Below are 19,743 nucleotides of genomic sequence, written 5' to 3'. Positions count from 1 at the left end.
ATTTATGGTTAGAGTTTGCATGCTACATCATTTTTTTCTTTGGGCCCTATATGTCCCCACATATTCTGAGTCCCTTGGCAGAATCCTCTGAAAACCAGAATCTCCTCTTAATATCACATACTAACTGCTTAGGTTCTTTAGTCTTTTTCTGTTTTCAGAATCCCTGGATATTGGTTTGAGCACGTGTATAAGTTGGAAAGGTTTTTTAGGTTTTAGTCCATTAAGCAGATCCACTAGCACAAGCACTTCTGACTGTGCAATGGGAATTCCCTTCCCCTTCCTCACCCCCTTGCTTCCCTATATCTGAGGAGGGTTGGGGGAACCCCCAGAACTTATTTAGGGGGCACACAGGAAATGAAGTTCCATCGCATAGCCAAAAATGCTTGCGTTAGTGGAACACTTTGTGCGTTGTAAAGTTTGTTTGTTGTGGGGAAAGGTATAATAAGTTGATATCCAGTATTTATGAATGACTTTTACTAGTATTATTATTTATTAAATTTCTATACTGCCCTCCATCCAAATATCACAGGGCGGTTTACAATATAAAAAAACAAAAATACATACCTTAATAACAAACAAAAACAATACCCTACACACACAGTTTAAAAAGCCATACATAGATTGTTTAATTAGCCCAAGGTCTGGGAGAAGAGAAATGTTTTTGCATCCCCCCTAAAGATGTACAGTCAAACCTCGGCTCCCAAAGCCTCCATTTTGGAATGTTTCGGCTCCCAAACACCGAAAACCCAGAAGTAAATGCTCTGGTTTTTGACCATTTTTCGGAAGCTGAATGTCCAGCACAGCTTCAGCTTGAGTGCAAAATCTCTTGCAGCCTATCAGAAGCCATGCCTCAGTTGTCAACCATTTCGGAAGCCGAACGGGCTTCCGGAATGAATTATGTTCAACAACCGAGGTTTGACTGTATAATGAAGGTGCCAGACGAACCTTTCTGGGGAGAGCATTCCACAAACGGGAAAAGGCCTGTTCTCATGGACCTTTCATGGAGAAAGCACATGAAGAAGGGCCTCAGATTATGATTGCAGGGTCCAGGTCAGTTCTAGAACCATTATTATGTTGTTCCTCTGTTTGGAAAAGCTGCTGTCTTTGACTGAACTCGTTTTTTCTTTTCTCAGCTTATATAAAAGGTGGGTGGATCCTTAGAAAAGCTTGGAAAATCTACAATAAATGCTATACAGACATTAATACACTTCAGGAATTATATCAGAAGAAGATAACTCAGGAATCCTTGACTTCTTACGCTGCAAATGATAATCATATTGCTGCAGAAAGCATAACGGAGGATTCACTAAACCGTCTGAAAGGTGCTGTTAGCTTTGGATATGGACTTTTTCATCTTTGCATATCCATGGTGCCCCCAAACCTGCTCAAAATCATCAACCTGCTGGGTTTTCCTGGAGACCGCCTGCAGGGGCTTTCTTCACTGATATATGCAAGTGAAAGTAAGGACATGAAGGCCCCTTTAGCTACGTGAGTAGCTATATTGCAATGCTTTGGTAAATAACTTAGTACTGAAAGTAAGTAAACTGCAAGCCAACGTAACTTAGGAAGCGGTCTTGTATTTGTTCTTTTCATTTTATTTTAATGGAAACATCACCAGATAACGTTGTTGCTTGATGTGCGATGGTTTATGAAATGAGAATCTGGCTTTTAGAGAGATTTTTAATTCACCAAGGATATATTTTTGTGACCTCAGATGCTTACAAATTCAAACAACCTAGATAAATGCTGATTGAAATAAACAGCTCTTAAGGCAGTAATAATTTGGGACTTTTAAAACTGGTTTTCAGTAATGTTGTCTAGAATTTCTTATTTGTGTCTCTGTGTCCCTGTATGATTCTGTGTATTCCAATGATGGACCACATTTCTTAAAAGCCCTGAGTGGTCTGTGACCAACATGTAGAACTCCTCTATTCAGGTTTCTCCATTCAGCTCAGCGGAGGGAATAGTTATGCCCGATCCATAGCCTCTTTTTGCATGTAATAGCCCTGTGGCAAGGACCCTCTGGTTCTCCACAGTTGCAAGAAGTATTTGGCTTGAGGTGAAATACTGTGAATGCAGCCTCCATCCAGTGAAGCTATTGGAAAGATTTGAATGATATTAATGAATTATATACCACTTTTACCTTTTGTAGAAACATTTTTTTTTTGTTAAGGATTTAGCTGGTGTTGACTTGTGCCTGCAAAGTTGGGTTAATGTTGGTTTTTATTTTGCATGGCAGCTCTTTGTTTTCATTTAGAATTCTGGTTTAACATGTTAATTCCAATTGCAGTCTGTAATTCATATTTTTTTAATAGTACGTTAGGGTTCTGGATTGAGAAATACTGTGTGTATTCACTTCAATAAAAGTAGAGCTTTGTATGTGCAAAGAGATGCATGCTGAGGGCTACCTCTTCCTCTGAAATGAAAGCCCCATAATGCAGGGGTGCTGAGCTGTTTCCTTCTTGTAGTATAGTGTTAATTACATGTTGTGCGCACAAGTGGTCTTCGACTGGAACCCTAGACATCTCTGGCACAGCTGGAGGAATAAGTTGGGCATAGCCTGAGGTGTTCTGAATCTTTTACTGTAGCTGATTGTGTGGTGAATTGCAAACTGGTTTTAAGTATGTAGCTGGGTGGAGGGAATGTTTGCTTGTTCTGTTGCATAATGAATGACAACACAAATGCACACTTCTGTCCTACCCTGTGTGTGTGATGCTGTAGGATTGTGACCTTGCTTAGAAGCATAAAAAGACAACCTGCCTTACTAAAGGCAATGTCTCCTCTTGCTGTGATTAAGGTTTAAATTAAGGTATTGGCATAATGTTGGCCTGGCACAGGAGAGAGAGAGAGAGAGAGAGAGAGAGAGAGAGAGAGAGAGAGAGAGAGAGAATCTTTTGTCAGTATCTCCTCATTACAGAACCAGCTAGCATCATGATTTTTGTGTGTGTGCATGTCTTTTCAGATTAGCCTTGCTGTGGTACCACACTGTGGTTCGTCCTTTTTTTGCTTTGGATGGCAGTGACACCAAAGCAGGATTGCAAGAGGCTAAAGACATTCTCCAGAAAAAAGAAGCTGCTTATCCAAACTCGTCTCTCTTTATGTTCTTCAAGGGAAGAATACAGCGTCTAGAGGTACTGATAGACTTCTCTGTATGACTGTAATTTTGCAAGATTTGTTGAGTCAAAACCATTTCAATAACAGAGTGTCAATGCAGTTGGCCTATCCATAATATAGTCAAGAGGACAGGGATTGGGGGAGTGTTCTATTTAGCATGAAATATGGCACCCTGGACTCTTAAAAAAAGAAAAATAAACTGAAAAGCAAGTTTCTAGAGGTCATGGGTGTGGAGAATATCTCCAAAATGTGTTGGCAGTTATAGATGTCAAAACAGAGGTTTTCCTTTGGCAAAAGGGTGACATTTGCTGCTCCGTTGGTAGCATTAATTCCTGTCAATCCAGTGTCTTCCTGACCCCTTGTGGGAGAAGAAGTGAACTGTTCTGAAACTGTACATGGCTAGCTAAAATGGTGGCAGCACAACAGTGGCCTTATTCATGTGCAGTGTTAAACCATACTTCAACCATGGTTTAATGAGAACCAGAGTCTGCCAGGGAAAGCTCCTCATTTGTGCCTGCTTTGCTCTTACTCAGTTCCCGTTTTGCCATGTCAGGAGGAAGAAAAACAGGAGGCTGGCTTAGTATTATGTGTAAACCAGTGCTTGTGGTTTGTTTCTCTCTAAACAAAGCAACAAACAAACTCTTTGGAGAGAAATGAACCAACAAACCTTTGGTTTGTTGGTCTGGTGTGATTCTGTGTATCTGAAGAAGTGTGCATGCACACAAAAGCTCATACCAAGAACTAACTTAGTTGGTCTTTAAGGTGCTACTGAAAGGAATTTTTTTGTTTGTTTTGACTATGGCAGACCAACACGGCTACCTATCTGTAACAACAAACCTTTGTTACAGCTATGGGTTAATGAGAGGAGAACTTAACCTGGTTCATATGGCATACTGAGTCAAACCTTGGCTTAACTCAGTACATTGCAGCAGCTAAAATGACCAGGGAACAGCAAAGTTGCCGTCAGCTCCTGTCCAGCAGACCATACCTTTGTGTAATCTTGCTAAGCCAAGTTAGTGTGTCCTGTGAACCAGACCTGATTTGAGTAGCCAGCTGATGTTTGGGCTGCAGGCTTGCAGTAAAATCACACCAGACCATCCTCGCTTCCATACTCTGCTGGAGGGCTTGGAATTGTAATGATTACAACTGGTATTTATTCATATTTGCATTTTGATAATAGTATTTTTCTCTCTCTCTCTCTCTCCTTAGTGTCAAATCAACAGTGCCTTGACCTCCTTTCATACTGCTTTGGAACTGGCAACTGATCAGAGAGAGATTCAGCATGTCTGTCTATATGAAATTGGTATATAATAATACTAATGTATTTTCTTATTGCTACTGTGTTTAATCACTGCTACTAGTGCTTGAATTAGCAATATTGAGTTGTGTTAGTAAATTATATAATCATGACCATTTGTTGGTCAATAGACAAAGGGGAAAATTAAGTTTACCACACTTAATTGTCCATTGATGCATAAGGATTACTTGAGCTACATGCTCATTGCCTTTATTAACACACACCTAAAAAGTTACATTGATAATGTTCAACCTGTGACTGTGGAGTGACTGCAGGTCTTGCTTACTGTCAAGAAAGTGCAGCATTAGTAAACCAAAAGTACACCTCTTCTCCCCACATACACACACATTTTGAAAGCATGTTAAGAGCTGTGTTTACACTTCAGATTCTAGTTTTTATTCAGTGACTTCTTACAGAAGACTGTGTTTCTGATATAATTAAAGGCACCATGGCTTCTAAAAGAAGACAAAGCAATGCATTTTTGTTTCACCCACTCTTCGAAACTGTAACATCTCCTAACCTTTGTGGACTTCCTTCAGACAGAAAACAAGCAGGTTTTACTTGAAGCAGTGTGATGGGCTTGCTGCCAGAAAAGCTGCCTGCTTACAGAAACTCCACTCCATTTCTGCGATGGCTGTTGACACCCAAGACCCTTGTGCTCTCATGTGCAGTGAGGGATCAGGACTCACTCAGTCCTGCATCAGTGGCAGATTCTATTTCCTCCAGATATATTCATATTCATATTCATTCTCTCTCTCTCTCTCTCTCTCTCTCTCTCTCTCTCTCTCTCACACACACACACACACACACACACACGTGTGTGTGTGTGAGTGTGTGTGTGTGTGTGTGTGTGTGTGTGCTTATTCCGTGTATGAACCATTTCTTTTCAGTGTGTATAAAAAATGTTTTGCTTGTTCTTACAGGCTGGTGCAGCATGATAGAAATGAACTTCAAGGATGCATTTGAATCCTTTGAGCGTCTTAAAAATGAATCAAGATGGTCCCAATGCTACTATGCCTATTTGACAGCAGGGAAGTATCATTACATGAATAGGAGTGTGTGTGTGTGTGTGTGTGTGTGTGTGTGTGTTGAATTTGTTGATCATTATATGGCAGTAGCGTATCTCTGCAAGAAAACTACCCACAACTTACATTTTTCCTTTTCTAGGTTATGTATTGTAAATAAACCTTAGATTTACAGCTTCACAAATCACAACATTAATGTAACAGTGGTGTGTATTTATATATTTTTATTTACTGTTAATTAGATGAAATGTGAGCATGCAATATTCTTTCTGCATGATAGCCTCTATCTGCATTTGTTTGTATCTCATTATTATTTATGTATGAAGCACCTAAGGTTTTCTAGGCGCTGTACAAATATCAAAAGCAACACAGAACCTGCCTGTAGGCTTATAATCTCATAGGTATCCTACATAAAGATGGAGCAAGGAAAGAAAAACAAGCAAATTCAGGCATCAGTTAGTCATTAAACATTTAAGAAATTTTATGAATATGTGGAATGGCAGCTGAAAAGGTTTTTTGCCCTAAGATAACTAGAATAAACTTTTGGTGTGTGCTTTATTACAGTGTGTCAAGGTGCCACCGGTGATGTGAATGGAGCTCAGAATGTGTTCAAAGAAGTCCAGAAGCTTTTTAAAAGAAAAAACAATCAAATTGAGCAGTTTTCGGTCAAAAAGGTCTGATGAGCATAGGCCGAGTTGATTTGATGACGGTGGTGGTGGTGGTGGTGATAGCAATCTAAGCTGAAACTTTTAAAACCTTTTCTGAACAATGCATTTTAAATACTGATGTTTACTGACCCTGTTAAAATAAGTATGTCAGGACCTGTCATGAGAAGCATGTGAGTTTCAGGCTGGGACACCTCCCCCCCCCCCCCCCCCCCCCGGAGATCAGCACTAGAGAATAATTCAATGCTGTGCTGGTTTGTACATTATTTTCTCCTTATGGAGAGAGTGCACATAATTTTAGTGAGAATCTTAATTTTGCATGCTTCTTCTACCAGATACAGGAATACTTCTGTAAATGGAAACTGGTAGTGGAAGAATTCCACTGGAAAAGCTATACCATGTCTGTCTTAATGGGAAAGCAAAATAATATTATAGTGCATCTGACATTCTGAAGAGAAAAATAGACAATCCATTTTTTTGCTATGTTTGTGCCGTTTTCCTTGTCCAGTTACTGTGCTGTTAGTGTCTGTAGAATGATCCTATTAAGGTTAGTGCTGTAAGAACATTTTAAAATCTCTGTATGGCATTTGTTTTATGTCTTGGCTTAAAGCAGTGTCAACAGCGTTTAAAACTCCCATTGTTCTAGGCACATTTTGCGACTGGGAATTTCATTAGCACAAGCAATTTCTGAGCAGTACTGCACCTAAAATTTCTGATTTAAACTGCCGCTGCTGATGCTGAGGGTGTGGGAGGAGAAATTTCTGCCTGCTCAACTTCCAAGAAATCACTGCAGCATCAAGCAAGCTGATAGGTTCTGCCTCTCAGCTGGCCTTACAGAAAGGCAGTGTTTTGAGGGACCCTCGAATATTAAGGGGGCAGGCAGGGGAAGCATGGCTTTGTGTTTTTTTGCAGTCTTCAGATAAGGACTAGACCATGTGAAAAATGAACATAAGATTTTAGCAGCAGTTCATTAATTTTCAGTTTTGTATTGTTATAAAAAAGTTTGCCTAGTCATTCTGTTGTGGCTCACATAACTTAGTTTAATGTCCCATTTAGCTCCTAGTTTTCATATCTCAGCTTCTACCACTGAGTGTCAAACAGTTTAAATTGCCAACAAGTGATCTGGAGAGAAAAAGGCTTCACTTCTTTTATCTGGTCCCTTTTCTTTCTCTCTCCTTTGTCCTCTCTTGCCCTTGAAAACTTTCCCATGTTTGTCCCCTTGCTTTGTTGATACCTGAGATAATACCAGGAGTTTAGATTCCTGGAGGCAGATCTAAATTAGAAGAGGGAACTGTGGACATGGTGTTGGGCAGTAACCCAAGTGTGTGTTGTTGACCTTAAAACCAGTACATTTCTGCTATGGGGGTGGCTTGGTCTGGGTGGATGAGGTTGAATGAGGTTGAAGGATCTAATAAGTGATATGCTATGGATCTCTCCATTGGAGTCTGGGACTTGCCCACAAAATTGCTTTTTTCTTAACTAATTGGAAAGAATCTCTCGTCCTCGCAAGACAAGTTGTGACTCTTTATGATTAGGAATCTGATCCAGAAAGTAGGTACATGCAACATAAATGCTCTCCTTTGATGTGAGCTCAGAAATGCTTCGCAAAATTCTTAAGTTAAAGGGAAGTGCCTTTAACTTTAAATCCATGAGATCTGCATTGCGTGTATTGATCTTTATATTTGTTAGTTGCTTTGTACAAAAAAGACTCAAAGCAATTTAAGAACAGGGTTAAATGCCCAGCTGCACCATGGTCATGCGCAAAGATCAGCCTGTTGTTATTCTGAGCCTTTCAGTACTAGAGGGGAATGTTTTGGTAGAGTGGGACTTAAAAATGTGCGCCCTGCATGTCCCAAACAGTACTACAAAGTTCCTGTTCTAGACTGGCTGAAGACCTGAACAGCACACACTTTGTAGTGTTTAGGGATACACTGGAGTATTATGTTGTGGCACATGATTCTTTATGCTGACATTTCAGTCTTTAGAGGTTTGCTGTTTTTCTGGCTGAATGTTAAAAATATCCTTCAGCTTGTCCAATTGTATAACTTTAAAGGTTGCATTTTGAAAACATGTTGAAAACTTCTTGCCCTTGGCTTAGATGGAAATTAAAATAAACCATTTTATTGTTTTCAGGCAGATAGATTTAGGAAGCAGAAACCAACCAAGCAACTCTGTATACTGGCATCCATTGAAGTATTGTATTTATGGAAAGCTCTTCCAAACTGCTCCTTCCCAAACCTACAGCACATGAGTCAAGGTACAAGATGTGATGTCTGTTTCTTTTTATTGTTGTTTTCTGCACAAACTGTTTCTTTTACAAACCCTCACTTTTCTGTCGCTAATACTTGCAGTTTGTGCCAATTTAAGGCAGAAACTGGCTTACTCATCTAATGATTGATACACTATAAACTCTTGGGCTTTGAATAATAAGCAGTTTGAAGTGGATAATAAACCAGATTGTGGAAATTTGAGTATTGTTCTCCCACCACCGATCAGAACATATTCTTGGCAGTAATGTGAGCCAAAATATAGTGCATGGTAGCTACTGGTTCAGTGTTGTGGTTTGCCATTGTTCCCTTTATTTCTGATGTTCAGGCTGTGAGTACCAGTGCTCACGTAGCTTCCCGAGAAAGAGCTATCAATAGATGCAGGAGTCCAAGGTAGGGGCACACTGAGGCAGTTAGCCCCTGCCCATCCAGCTTATGCCACCCCCTCTCCTCTCACTATCTCCCCTCTGTGCACAGCAAAGATTACTTGATATTACATAGATAGGGTTGGCTGTTAGTTACCCAGTCTGCATCTTCATATATCGCAACTGGTTTCTGAAACAATCTGGTCCTAAACTCTTAACACATTAAAGGTCAGAACCAGCAGTGTAAATAAAGCCCTGAAACAGATGGGCAACCAGTAGGGATGGTATAAGACCCAGTCTTCCAGTACCTGATGACAACTGGTAGAAGTTTCCTGAATGTCTAAAGGGAACCCCACATTGTCACTACCTATTCACTTCGAAATTAGGGCATGAATAACTGATGCCAGATCTGTCATCTTCAGGAAGTAGAGACAGGCACAGATGACAAATATTCTTTACTATCTACTCATGTTTTGCCTTAATTTGAAGCACGCTTTGTTAGACTGTGGATTTCTGAAGATAAAAAGCATATTGCTTCAAAGGAAAAACAAAACAATACAGCATTCCTATACAGATGCCTTGTCATGCATCTCTTTAAGAGAGTTCTTTAGTGCCAGTGCTGATCCTAGTGGTGATGTCATTTGTCTCGGGTTGCTGAAGAAGCTATAAGCCTTAGGATGGAAGAGATTCATATTAAAAATGGCAGCTGGCATTCGCTGTGAGCAATTTAGACAAGACTTAAAACACATTTCTGTATATAAACAGTATATAGCTTCTCAAGGCCTTCTTCTGACTTTTATGACTGTACTTTAGGCCTTGGGAAATTGGCTTTAGGGTTGGAAAAGCCACCCAGAGGTAAAGGCTGCAACTTGAACATATTTCCAGAAGTTCATTTTTCTGTGCCATTTGACTCATACAGAATACAAGGCTGGAAAGCTTGACTTAAACTCATGGTGTGTGTACACTTCTGTGTCCAACATGTTCCTCCCTGGTTCATGCAAATACAGTCATACCTCAGGTTACAGACGCTTCAGGTTGCGTTTTTTTGGGTTATGGATGCTCCAAAATCCGGAAGTGCCGGAACGGGTTACTTCTGGATTTCGGAGGTCACGCATGTGCAGAAGCGCTAAATCGAGCTTTGCGCATGTGCTGAAGCGCCAAATTGCAACCCACGCGTGCATACACGTGGCGCTGCAGGTTGCGAACGTGCTTCCCGCACAGATCATGTTTGAAACCCGAGCGTCCACTGTAAAGGATTCATAACACTTTACATTATTCGTTTTTTATTGGTAACTTCACAAACTTTTCGTTGCTCCTTTGTTTCTTAACCAATTCTTAGTTAACATAAATTTGCTGCTTCTTTAAACGCATTTGGCATTTCCTCCAGCATAAACATAAATGAAAATATTTGTGCAATAGAACAGTGTTTTTTAAAGCTATTATAAACATTTCGGTGTTGGTTGAACTATGAGCCAATTCATATATTGTTTCACCTGGCTCTCCTGCATATTTGAATGGCCATGATGAATGTTTAGGGGTCAATCCATCCCCCTAGCTGGCGCTGGTGGAGCTTGATGGAGCTATGCAGCCACTGCTGCTTCCACAGCCCAGATCGGACCCATTGCCAACATGCACGAGTAGTAGGGTTGGCACCGGATCCATCTGGTGGTTGTTGATTGAAAGGGGAGAATATTAGCATTTTTTTGTCCAGATGTTGATTGGACTAAAAAGTCTAAAGTGGAGACAGAAGATTAGGGGATAGGTTTAAAGCGGCCTTCCTCAATCATTTGCCCGCCAGATGTTTTGGACTACAACCCCTATCATCCCTGTCCACTGGCTGATGAGAATTTGAAGTCCCAAACTTATCTGTAGAGCAGCAACTTGGGGAAGATTGATTTTAAAGCTTTTTAAGCAGCTTTCTGTATCTAATTCTTTTTTTTTATAATTACGTTGGGTTTCTTGTATACTGCTTAAAAAAGGTAAAGGTACCCCTGCCCGTACGGGCCAGTCTTGACAGACTCTGGGGTTGTGCGCCCATCTCACTTAAGAGGCCAGGGGCCAGCGCTGTCCGGAGACACTTCCGGGTCACGTGGCCAGCGTGACAAAGCTGCATCTGGCGAGCCAGCGCAGCACACGGAACGCTGTTTACCTTCCCGCCAGTAAGCAGTCCCTATTTATCTACTTGCACCTGGGGGTGCTTTCGAACTGCTAGGTTGGCAGGTGCTGGGACCGAGCAACGGGAGCGCACCCCGCCGCGGGGATTCGAACCGCCGACCTTTCGATCGGCAAGCCCTAGGCCCTGAGGCTTTTACCCACAGCGCCACCCGTGTCCCATACTGCTTAAAGGCAATTGTAATAAAATTGTGTACAAATTGTTGAACTAAATTTAATATTTTTTTATCTAATTTAAAAACTAAATGCTTCAACCTTTTCTTTTCTGATAAAGCTTGCCATGAAATTGATGATTCCACTGTTGTTGGTTTAAAGAACTTGCTACTTGGGGCCATACACAAATGCTTAGGAAATGCTGAAGATGCTGTTCAGGTATGTTCCTCTTCTAAAGTCCCTGAACTCCTAAGAGCTAGGGAGTTATTCCAAGTTTATTTTTGATTTGATGCATTAACTGGTTCCGAAGCTAACTGGCAAATCAACAGGCCCTGCAGGTGAAGATAGTTGCAAGATCTGAGAATATGTTGTCCAGTGTGAAGGTTTCTCTTGTTCTTTGAAATGTCACTGTGTGTTGAATGTGTCAATTTTGTTTTACAGTTCTTTCAACGAGCCCTTAAAGATGAACTGTGCCGCCAAAACAATTTATATATCCAACCCTATGCTTGCTATGAACTTGGCTGTCTCTTGTTAGAAGACCCACAGGTAAACAGTACAGCATACTTTGGAACTGTCTAAAATTTGGTGTGACATTACTACTTCAAAAGAGAAGTAGAGGAAGGTTGCAAGCAAGCTGGAATGTGCATTTTCTCTTTTTGGCCTTTCTTAGTGGTTTTATTTTTAACACGTGGTCCTGTGTTCTGGGGAGTTGTATTAATCTTATCCTACCAGTTTACTGATTGCCTAACATAATTGCATCAAGTTTACCAGCATTTTATTGATATGACTCTTGCATTTAATCAGTGCAATAAAATCAGTGGTCCATTTGAAATGTCCATTTATTCAGTCACTGCAGCATTGTTGGTGAAAAATGTTTAAATGTTGTGAAATGATATTGCACTGGTAGTACAGGTGATATTCTCAGATGGAGTCAAATGAATTGCATATGGCATTTCAACATATGATCTAGCTCAGGGGTGGAAAACCTTTTCAGCCTGGCGGGCTAGTTCCTGAACTCCACCATCCCCAGCCACTCTGATGTTGGTCACATGACATCAGCATGGTGTCAGGTGACCCGTTTCCCCTTTTGCAATGAAGCTTGAGTTCAAGTATCACAATAAAAGTTTAAAGAATACTGCATGAGAAGATATCTAAATTGTGTTGCTGGTCTGTATACATGTAGCATTAGCATGTCAGGGACCTGTAGTTGATGCTATGCCAGTATGGTAGGTAGAGCCTAGTGGTCAATTTTTTTAAATTACATACATTGAACCCTTGTTGGGTAAGGGTTCTCTGTCTCCTCTTATTTCCTTTCTTTTGCATGCTCAGCATTACTCTTAAACCAGGCATTAGCTGGCTACGAATGTGGCTTGGAGTCTCTCTTCCTACCCCTACCTTTTCAGCACATTTAGGGTGAAGTGGGAGAGCGGTGGTTAGCATCATGGGTGAGATTAGGAGGGAAGGGAAGAGCATCGGTACAGGTAAAGAGAGCGAGGAATGGGTGGCTTGCTGGGTTGCTTAAGCCCTTTTCCAGTAGGGAACACTCTTGAGTTGTCCAAGCATTATTAACATATACTTAGTGCCTCCCAACTGTGCGTGGTAAAACTTGTGAAGCTAGTAAGAGTGTAAAGATCTAGGCATGTAAAAATTAGAGATCTTCTTACTCTTTCTCTTCATGCTTCATACACTCAGCCGCCCACACTTCTCTTCATTGCCATATTTAAAGAGAAGGTCTTAAAATAGCTTTTAATTAATGCTTTTCAGACCTGCCTCTTAATTGCTCTCCAGCAAGACCATGGAAAGGCAGCACGAGCTTGTTTTGAACATGAAAATCAGAGATCCACTGGCACATCGATGATGTATCAGTATTTTGAATTTGCCTTTTTATTTGGATCCTTATATGAAAAGGAGGGGATATACAAGGGCTATGTATGCCCCATTTTTGTATACTTAAAAACACACAATGCATGTGGAAGATGGCCTGCGAGGTTTACTGCTTTCTAGAAGGAGATTTGGGGGGGGGGGGGAGTCACGTTGCACAAGCAGAAATCCTTGTGCTAATGGGACTCATTAATTGAATATCACCCACTGTGTGTGCAAATTTGTTCTTCTTTTTAATGTGGAGAGACAGCTGCCAGTTATTTTGAGATACCTAAAAACTTATTGAGTGACGTTATTTATTAAAATTACGTCTCTAATTTCTGGTAGTTGGCATTTTGCTAGCCAAACTCATTATTAGAACTTGAATTCTCATTAGACCAGTTAAAGAGGGACATTCAGTGGTGACTAACCAGACCATAGAACAAGTTTCCACTGGTGCAACAAGATGTCCTCTCCTCTCCCCTGCCTACCCCCCAATTTTTCACTGTAGGGTTTGGAAAACCTCCAAAGCAGATTTAAGCAGAGAGTGAAGAAATGGAGAAAGTCCCATAATGTGCCATTGTCTGTCTCCCAAAGTATTATTTTCTTGCATTTGCACACAAATTTAAAAAATGACATTTTGCTTCCTCCTGCAGACAGTACCAAGAGGCAAAGCATTACTGCTTCAGGCAAAGGTAAAAAAAAAAAAGTAAATGAATTGAGCATTATTATTATACAGATGGGGTGTCCTTTCCTTCATGATATAGCCTGGCTGGACTTGGAGGGTGGCATTGCTAATAGTAATTGTGGGATGTGAATGGAAACCTCTTATCCTTCCCAGCCTGCATTGCCATTGAGGGTATTGAGCTATGCCCTATAAACAAATAAATGCCATATTCTGTCCTGCGTAAAAGTTACCATGTTTTTTTGGTAAATCTGAGTGACATAGGCTAATGTATTCGTTTGTTTGCTTTTTCATTGCAGGAGGAATTCACAGGGTATGATTTTGAGAACAGATTGCATGTCCGCATACATGCAGCATTAGCCTCTCTAAAAGAAGTGGTCCCCCAGTGATGGGCAGGATGCCTCAACTCTTTCTTCTCCCTGTTTCTGCACTCAGAGCAAAACTGTTAGGAGGACCAGCTTCTCTACTGAAAACAACCACCAGTGCCAGAGACACTTTTTCCACGACATCTAGAGTTGGTGGCAGAAAAACATTACCATCTTCAATGGTTAAGGGCAAAATTAGCCAAAAAATATTAAGTGTCCTAGGGCCTAATCCAGTAGCAATTTCTCTTGCACAAGTCCTAATTGAGTGAGTGGGAGCTAGAAGTTGTCTAACTTCTGGGATAGGTATGTGAAGGCCTGGGGCGATGGGGACTGGAAAATTGGGTTAGGTCGTGGAGAGGCAGTTGTTACTCAATTATTCCTTCCCCCACCTCCCACTTGTCTTCATATCTTTATCTGGGATTCTGTGGGGTTTGTGCTAGAGGACTTCTCCAGGTTTGGAAGCCTTTGCTTTTGAGGTGTGTCTTTTTTGTTTGTTCTTAGACAAGTGGAACATATTTAGCTTGTGATTGTACAAATGAGCCCACAATAAGCACACTTTGACTTCTATAACAACATTGGCTCAGTTTCTGCAAAAAGCTTTTTTCTCTCATTTTGGATAGGTATATTTGTTCTTTTGAAGAGGAATACCAACTGTTTGTTGAAACAGTACTGTGTAATTAATTGTTTGAAACTGTAAATAGGCAGAAATAGATATTATTTTATTCAGAGGCCAACAAAAACAGAGCGAGCCTGGAAAGAATCAAGCCTGGCTCACTCACAGCACAGCAAACCTGCTCATTTAAGTTATATTGATCATCCAAATGCATGTGTAACAGAGCCTAACCCTATATTTATGTTAAATTGTGTGAAGATTTAGAAACTTCTATTTTTCAGCCAAATGTTTATTTTTAAACCCTTAATAATTGTGTTGAAGACATTTTTTATCTGTTTTAAATGGTACTGTTGCCTACTAGCTTTGCTGTTAACAAGGTGTTTACAAATTATCACTCATATGTTAAATATAATGGGACTTGCCATGTGGCAGTCCAGACCTATGATGTCACTTATCTTTATTCCAGTTTGTTTTAGTGTTTTATTTTTAACAAGTAAGTGTTTTTTTAAAAAATCAAAAACAACTCAAACACCAATTTTTGGAATAGCAGTTTTCCTGAATACTTGGGAATTGTGTAACTTTATAGAACTGAAGTACCTTTTTCTTTCAAAGTGGTTAGAGCCTTACTTTCACTCCTGGTATCTAGCTATAAACTTTTATTCTGGCACACTCTGAAAAATGCTTATATTGTTTGTACTTTACCTGACTGACTGGCTCCAACACTTTCTTGGCATATGGAGAGTACAAATTTGTTGGCCCTGATTCAGACCTTGCCATGCTTCTAGTGAACACGTGGAGATAAATATAAGCAGGGGGCTCCACATTTCACCTCCAGCTCTCGCTGATACTCCGTGTGGTGCAGTGCATAAAGAGCATTCCCCAACCTGCATAGGCCTGCTCCCCAAACTGCCAAGTATTGACTGGAGCTGTGGGTTAGATTGCCCCACTCTCCCTTTGGCCAGTAAAAAGCACTTCACGACAGCTGAACCTGCTGCCTTTTAAAAAGAGAAGTTGAATGTTTAAGAGATGTAACTACACCTTTACTTTTTAGTAACACTATATGCTGTGAATATTTCTTTATTATTATTATTATTTATTTATTGCTTTGGAGAAGTCCCATTTCTCAATGGATTGACAGCTTATCTGCTTTGGTTTCATTTTGTAGACATGGGATGTTTGCTCTTTTGTTTGCTTTAAATGGCAGGATTTGCCATTCTGTTTCTTGGCTTGGAGATTAAAAAAACAAAAAAAACAACCTGTTGGGATCCTTGCAGTACATTCCTTGGAAGGGCAAGGGGATTGGGAAATTAGCAGCGCTCAAGCAAGAGATTGCAGTTGCCTCACAACAAGATTGTTTCACCCTTGGTGGTCATACAGAGAGTCAATGGGTATCAAACACAGCAGCAGCATCCTCATCCCTGCATGGTCATGGGATCTGAGGATAAGCTTTCAATGTTGAGCTCATGAAACAGGAGCAGCCATCCTACAGCTACAAAATTTAACAAAACTTAAAACACGTAGTGGGTTGGGAGCTATGTGCCTGTATGAAAGCATTTTTGACCCCTGATTGCTTATGAATCTCTCACACACACAATTTTTCTGCTAGGTTTTTTTTAATTGGTGCAAGCACTTTACCTTATCTGCAGTTTTTCTTTAGACACGAATTAGTAAGTTAAACTAGCTCCGCATCTTAGACTCTTGTAGAAGTTAACTGTTTTAAGTACACCTGTGCCAGTTTACATGACTTGAGGATTACACACCAATAAATGCCTGAGCAAGGCTATTAAAGTTAGAAGACTTTTGCACTGGCATGATGGGTTCATAGGAGGGGCTCCTCACAAGTGTCTAGATGATAAATAAAACAGTAGTGACCTGACCATGGGCCTATTGCTGTCGCCAGGTCTGTTTTGAGATGTGCTAATCCTGCAAGCAAAGTAATCTCGCCTTGTATGCTCAGTGCCATCCATGTATTCCCCCCACTCCCACCCCTCTCGTGCACACATAGAAGAAACCTCTATCTTGTAAATGTCAAAGGTATTTTTATATTAGATTATGCCAGTGATGAGAATAATCTCAGCTGTATTTTATGTAATTGGAATAAGTTTTTATACTTTATAGCTCGGAGGCATGGTCTAATAGCAATAACAGAGTAAGCATCTCATTGGTTTAATATATATATATATATATATATTATTAAGAATTTACCAGGTCTGGTATATTTTTGTTGTTGTTGATACCTTATTGCATTATGACGTCCTTCAAGTGAATAACTTGAATTTTTACATGTCACTTTAGATTGTTTACTTTGGTGTGCTATAAATGTCTTTAATTTACAGAACCTGTACTTTAAAAAATATTTCTGCTGACTAAAATTAAGAACAAGATTTGAGGGTTTTCCCTTCTTTGTAATTACCCTTCAGTTAAGTAGCCTTCTAGTGATAAATATGCATAGTTTTTCAAGAATACCTGGATGTTTATCAGAGTGAATGGTGTAACTTATGGCCAAATTTGATGTGGTGCAGGAGACGTGTGGAGGGTTTCCCAATAGTTTTTGTTTAATGCAGTTGCAAGGGCATTAATTTGATCAGAGTTGGAAGGAGGGTGGTGCTTAACCACCTACTGAGCAATACACACAAGCACTTGCGAGAATAAATACCAGGGCCTGTTACCTTTTTCCATTCTGGGCAGAAGGAATTTTGATGAGAGAAAGGATTAAATTCCCCTTCTGGTCTATTCAAATTAGGGTCATATCTAGGCTGGGTCTTTAGGCCTCGTTCTCCTCTGAGGTGGTAGGCCTGTGTTTGGCTTCTTTCAAGAAAGTCTGAGGAAGTGGGCTCACAGGATTAAATGTTCCTCTGTATTTGACAACCACAACACCTCCACATAGAAGACTAGCTTCTCAGGAAAAGAAGTTTCTAACCTAGAATCCTTCTCCCTAACACCTAGTTTTCTGTGTACAGCTCAGATTGGTTTATCACCTCAGTGAGAACAAAGGCTCAAATGTTCTGGGCTGCCGCCGGAACCTGAATGTTTGTTCTTCATGTTTTAGTTTCTCCAGGTTTTGCAGATTGAGTACTTCTACCATATTCAGCTCAGAACTGATTCATACTTGCATAGAAATATCAGCATACAGAATACATGTGGAGATGTTGGTTGAATGGTGAGCATGCACTTAAAATTGCTGGTTTTCCCTAAATATACCTGGTTACAAGGGTGTGTGATTCTTTCCTTTTAGTTTCCCCTGTGTCTACTGTAGGGAAACCCAGCTGTTTAATAGTACTCATGCCACTCAGTTGATGCACTGCCCATGTCTTGTGTAAGCAAAATTCAACCTATGAACTGGGTCTCAGTTGTGGCTTGGACAACAGTATTCCATGTGTACTGCAAAGACATGTTTCCCATGCAAAATCTGTACTTGTTTACCGTTTAAAAAAAAATGTTTTCCTTAAAAGATGTATTCACTCCCCCCCCCCCCCGGAGCCAAACACTTTATGTTCTGCCACTAAACTTTCAATGCTTGTTTCTTATATTTACCACATTGGTTCTTAAATAAAATCTGTAGAACATTTTCCTGACTTGACCTCTGTTTTTTAAATGCCATCCTGTTGTATCCCTCAGCACCTGCATAGATTACATCAGCGGCTTAGCCAGGAGGGTTGCTTGATCAAACAAATGTGAAAGGGACAATTGTTGCACAGCAAATAACAGCAGAGTTAATGCAATAGAGGAGCAATTAATTAAATTGAACAAACTGTGGAAATCAAAAGAAAATTTATATTGAGTTAATTTTTTGGCTAGCCTAGCTCAAAGGAAATGGAGTGTGCTGGGCTTATAATGTGATACAATAATATTTATCAATGAAATTGTACAATTTCACATCTCTCACTTGTGAACCATTGCATTGAAAACTGGTTCCCTTCTTTTTCTATTGGAGTGCCAAGACTGCTACAATTAGCCTGGAAGCTTTGTAGCATAAGTCGCATAAGTCACTGGAAGCTTTGTAGCATAAGTCACATTCACAATAATTCATGCGGCATAACTTGGATAAATTTTACATGGTATGAACTGGGTATGATTTACATTGGTAAGGGATTTTCCTCTAGATTAAGTTGCCTGGAGGCCTTGGAGTTTGTTTTGTGAGCTGAATTGTGCCACAGGTTGATCTGTGTTTTGCAAGTGGGTGAATGGTCTTTGTGTGCTGGGTTAAGTTTAGATGGCCTTCAATCTCTTCCAGTGTAATGGTTGCATAAAATCCATTAGACTATTCGCTACTTCCGTTTGAGAATTTTTCAAAAATCACTTTGTTTAGGTATTCATCATCTTTGTTTAGGTGGTCATCTCAGTTGTATACGGTTTAATCTGTAGTACAGACCTGCAGATAGTTCAGTGCTTTCAAGCTTTAGCTCAAACATAAGACAGGGAAATGCCTGAATAGATCCCAGCATTTTGAAAACATTAGTATTAAAAAAAGGAATCAAAACTCACTTGTATTAATTACCTGAGTGTTTGAATAATTCCAGATCTACAAAGTTCTACTTCTGCTTTCCATGCTTATGCATGCTTTGAAAACCTTTTATCTGCCTATACTCAATTGCTTACTCACTTGACTACTAGCTTTGCCAAGAGTCCACCTGCATTCACTCCCACACTTGTCTTTTACATTCCCCTAAAGTCCTGAGTTACAGAGAATTGGTCCACAATGTTCAAAATTAGAAAATACATGACAACAAAAATCAGAACACTGTGAAGCCTCAGAAGCTTACAAGAACTCCCCAGTGGAGATCTGTGCCTGCTGTGTTTCAGGGTCTCTTCACATACTTTATTTTCAGGTGCACACAGAAGTCAGTGTAGCAAATGTTCAGAAAGCACATGCATCATATAGCTATACTCACAGAAGCGGATGCCAACAGTCCCCTGATTGGCTTGCCAATCAGAAGGTTGGCGTTTCGAATCCCCGCAATGAGGGGTGAGCTCCCGTTGCTCGGTCCCTGCTCCTGTGAACCTAGCAGTTCGAAAGCACGTCAAGTGCAAGTAGATAAATAGGTACTGCTCTGGCGGGAAGGTAAACGGCGTTTCCGTGCACTGCTCTGGTTCACCAGAAGCGGCTTAGTCATGCTGGCCACATGACCTGGAAGCTGTACTCCCTCAGCCAGTAAAGCGAG

At 40.4% G+C, this 19,743-nt stretch overlaps 1 protein-coding gene across 1 annotated transcript in view; it reads left to right on the top strand.

The window, feature by feature from the left end:
- TTC39C (tetratricopeptide repeat domain 39C) overlaps nt 1-18,149 on the top strand; it is a 41,039-nt gene extending 22,890 nt beyond the window's left edge. Inside the window, exons 5-14 of the mRNA XM_028737169.2 lie at nt 1,134-1,488; nt 2,963-3,131; nt 4,324-4,417; nt 5,335-5,442; nt 6,001-6,110; nt 8,235-8,358; nt 11,180-11,277; nt 11,500-11,604; nt 13,575-13,613; nt 13,903-18,149. Coding sequence (XP_028593002.1) covers nt 1,134-1,488; nt 2,963-3,131; nt 4,324-4,417; nt 5,335-5,442; nt 6,001-6,110; nt 8,235-8,358; nt 11,180-11,277; nt 11,500-11,604; nt 13,575-13,613; nt 13,903-13,992 — 1,292 coding nt within the window. The 3' untranslated portion in view covers nt 13,993-18,149. The remainder of the gene's footprint in view (nt 1-1,133; nt 1,489-2,962; nt 3,132-4,323; nt 4,418-5,334; nt 5,443-6,000; nt 6,111-8,234; nt 8,359-11,179; nt 11,278-11,499; nt 11,605-13,574; nt 13,614-13,902) is intronic.
- The last annotated feature ends 1,594 nt before the right edge of the window (nt 18,150-19,743 follow it).

The sequence above is a fragment of the Podarcis muralis genome, chromosome 8 (genome assembly GCF_964188315.1).
Source record: "Podarcis muralis chromosome 8, rPodMur119.hap1.1, whole genome shotgun sequence".
NCBI lineage: Eukaryota > Metazoa > Chordata > Lepidosauria > Squamata > Lacertidae > Podarcis > Podarcis muralis.
This window is presented reverse-complemented; position numbering and strand designations above follow the sequence as displayed.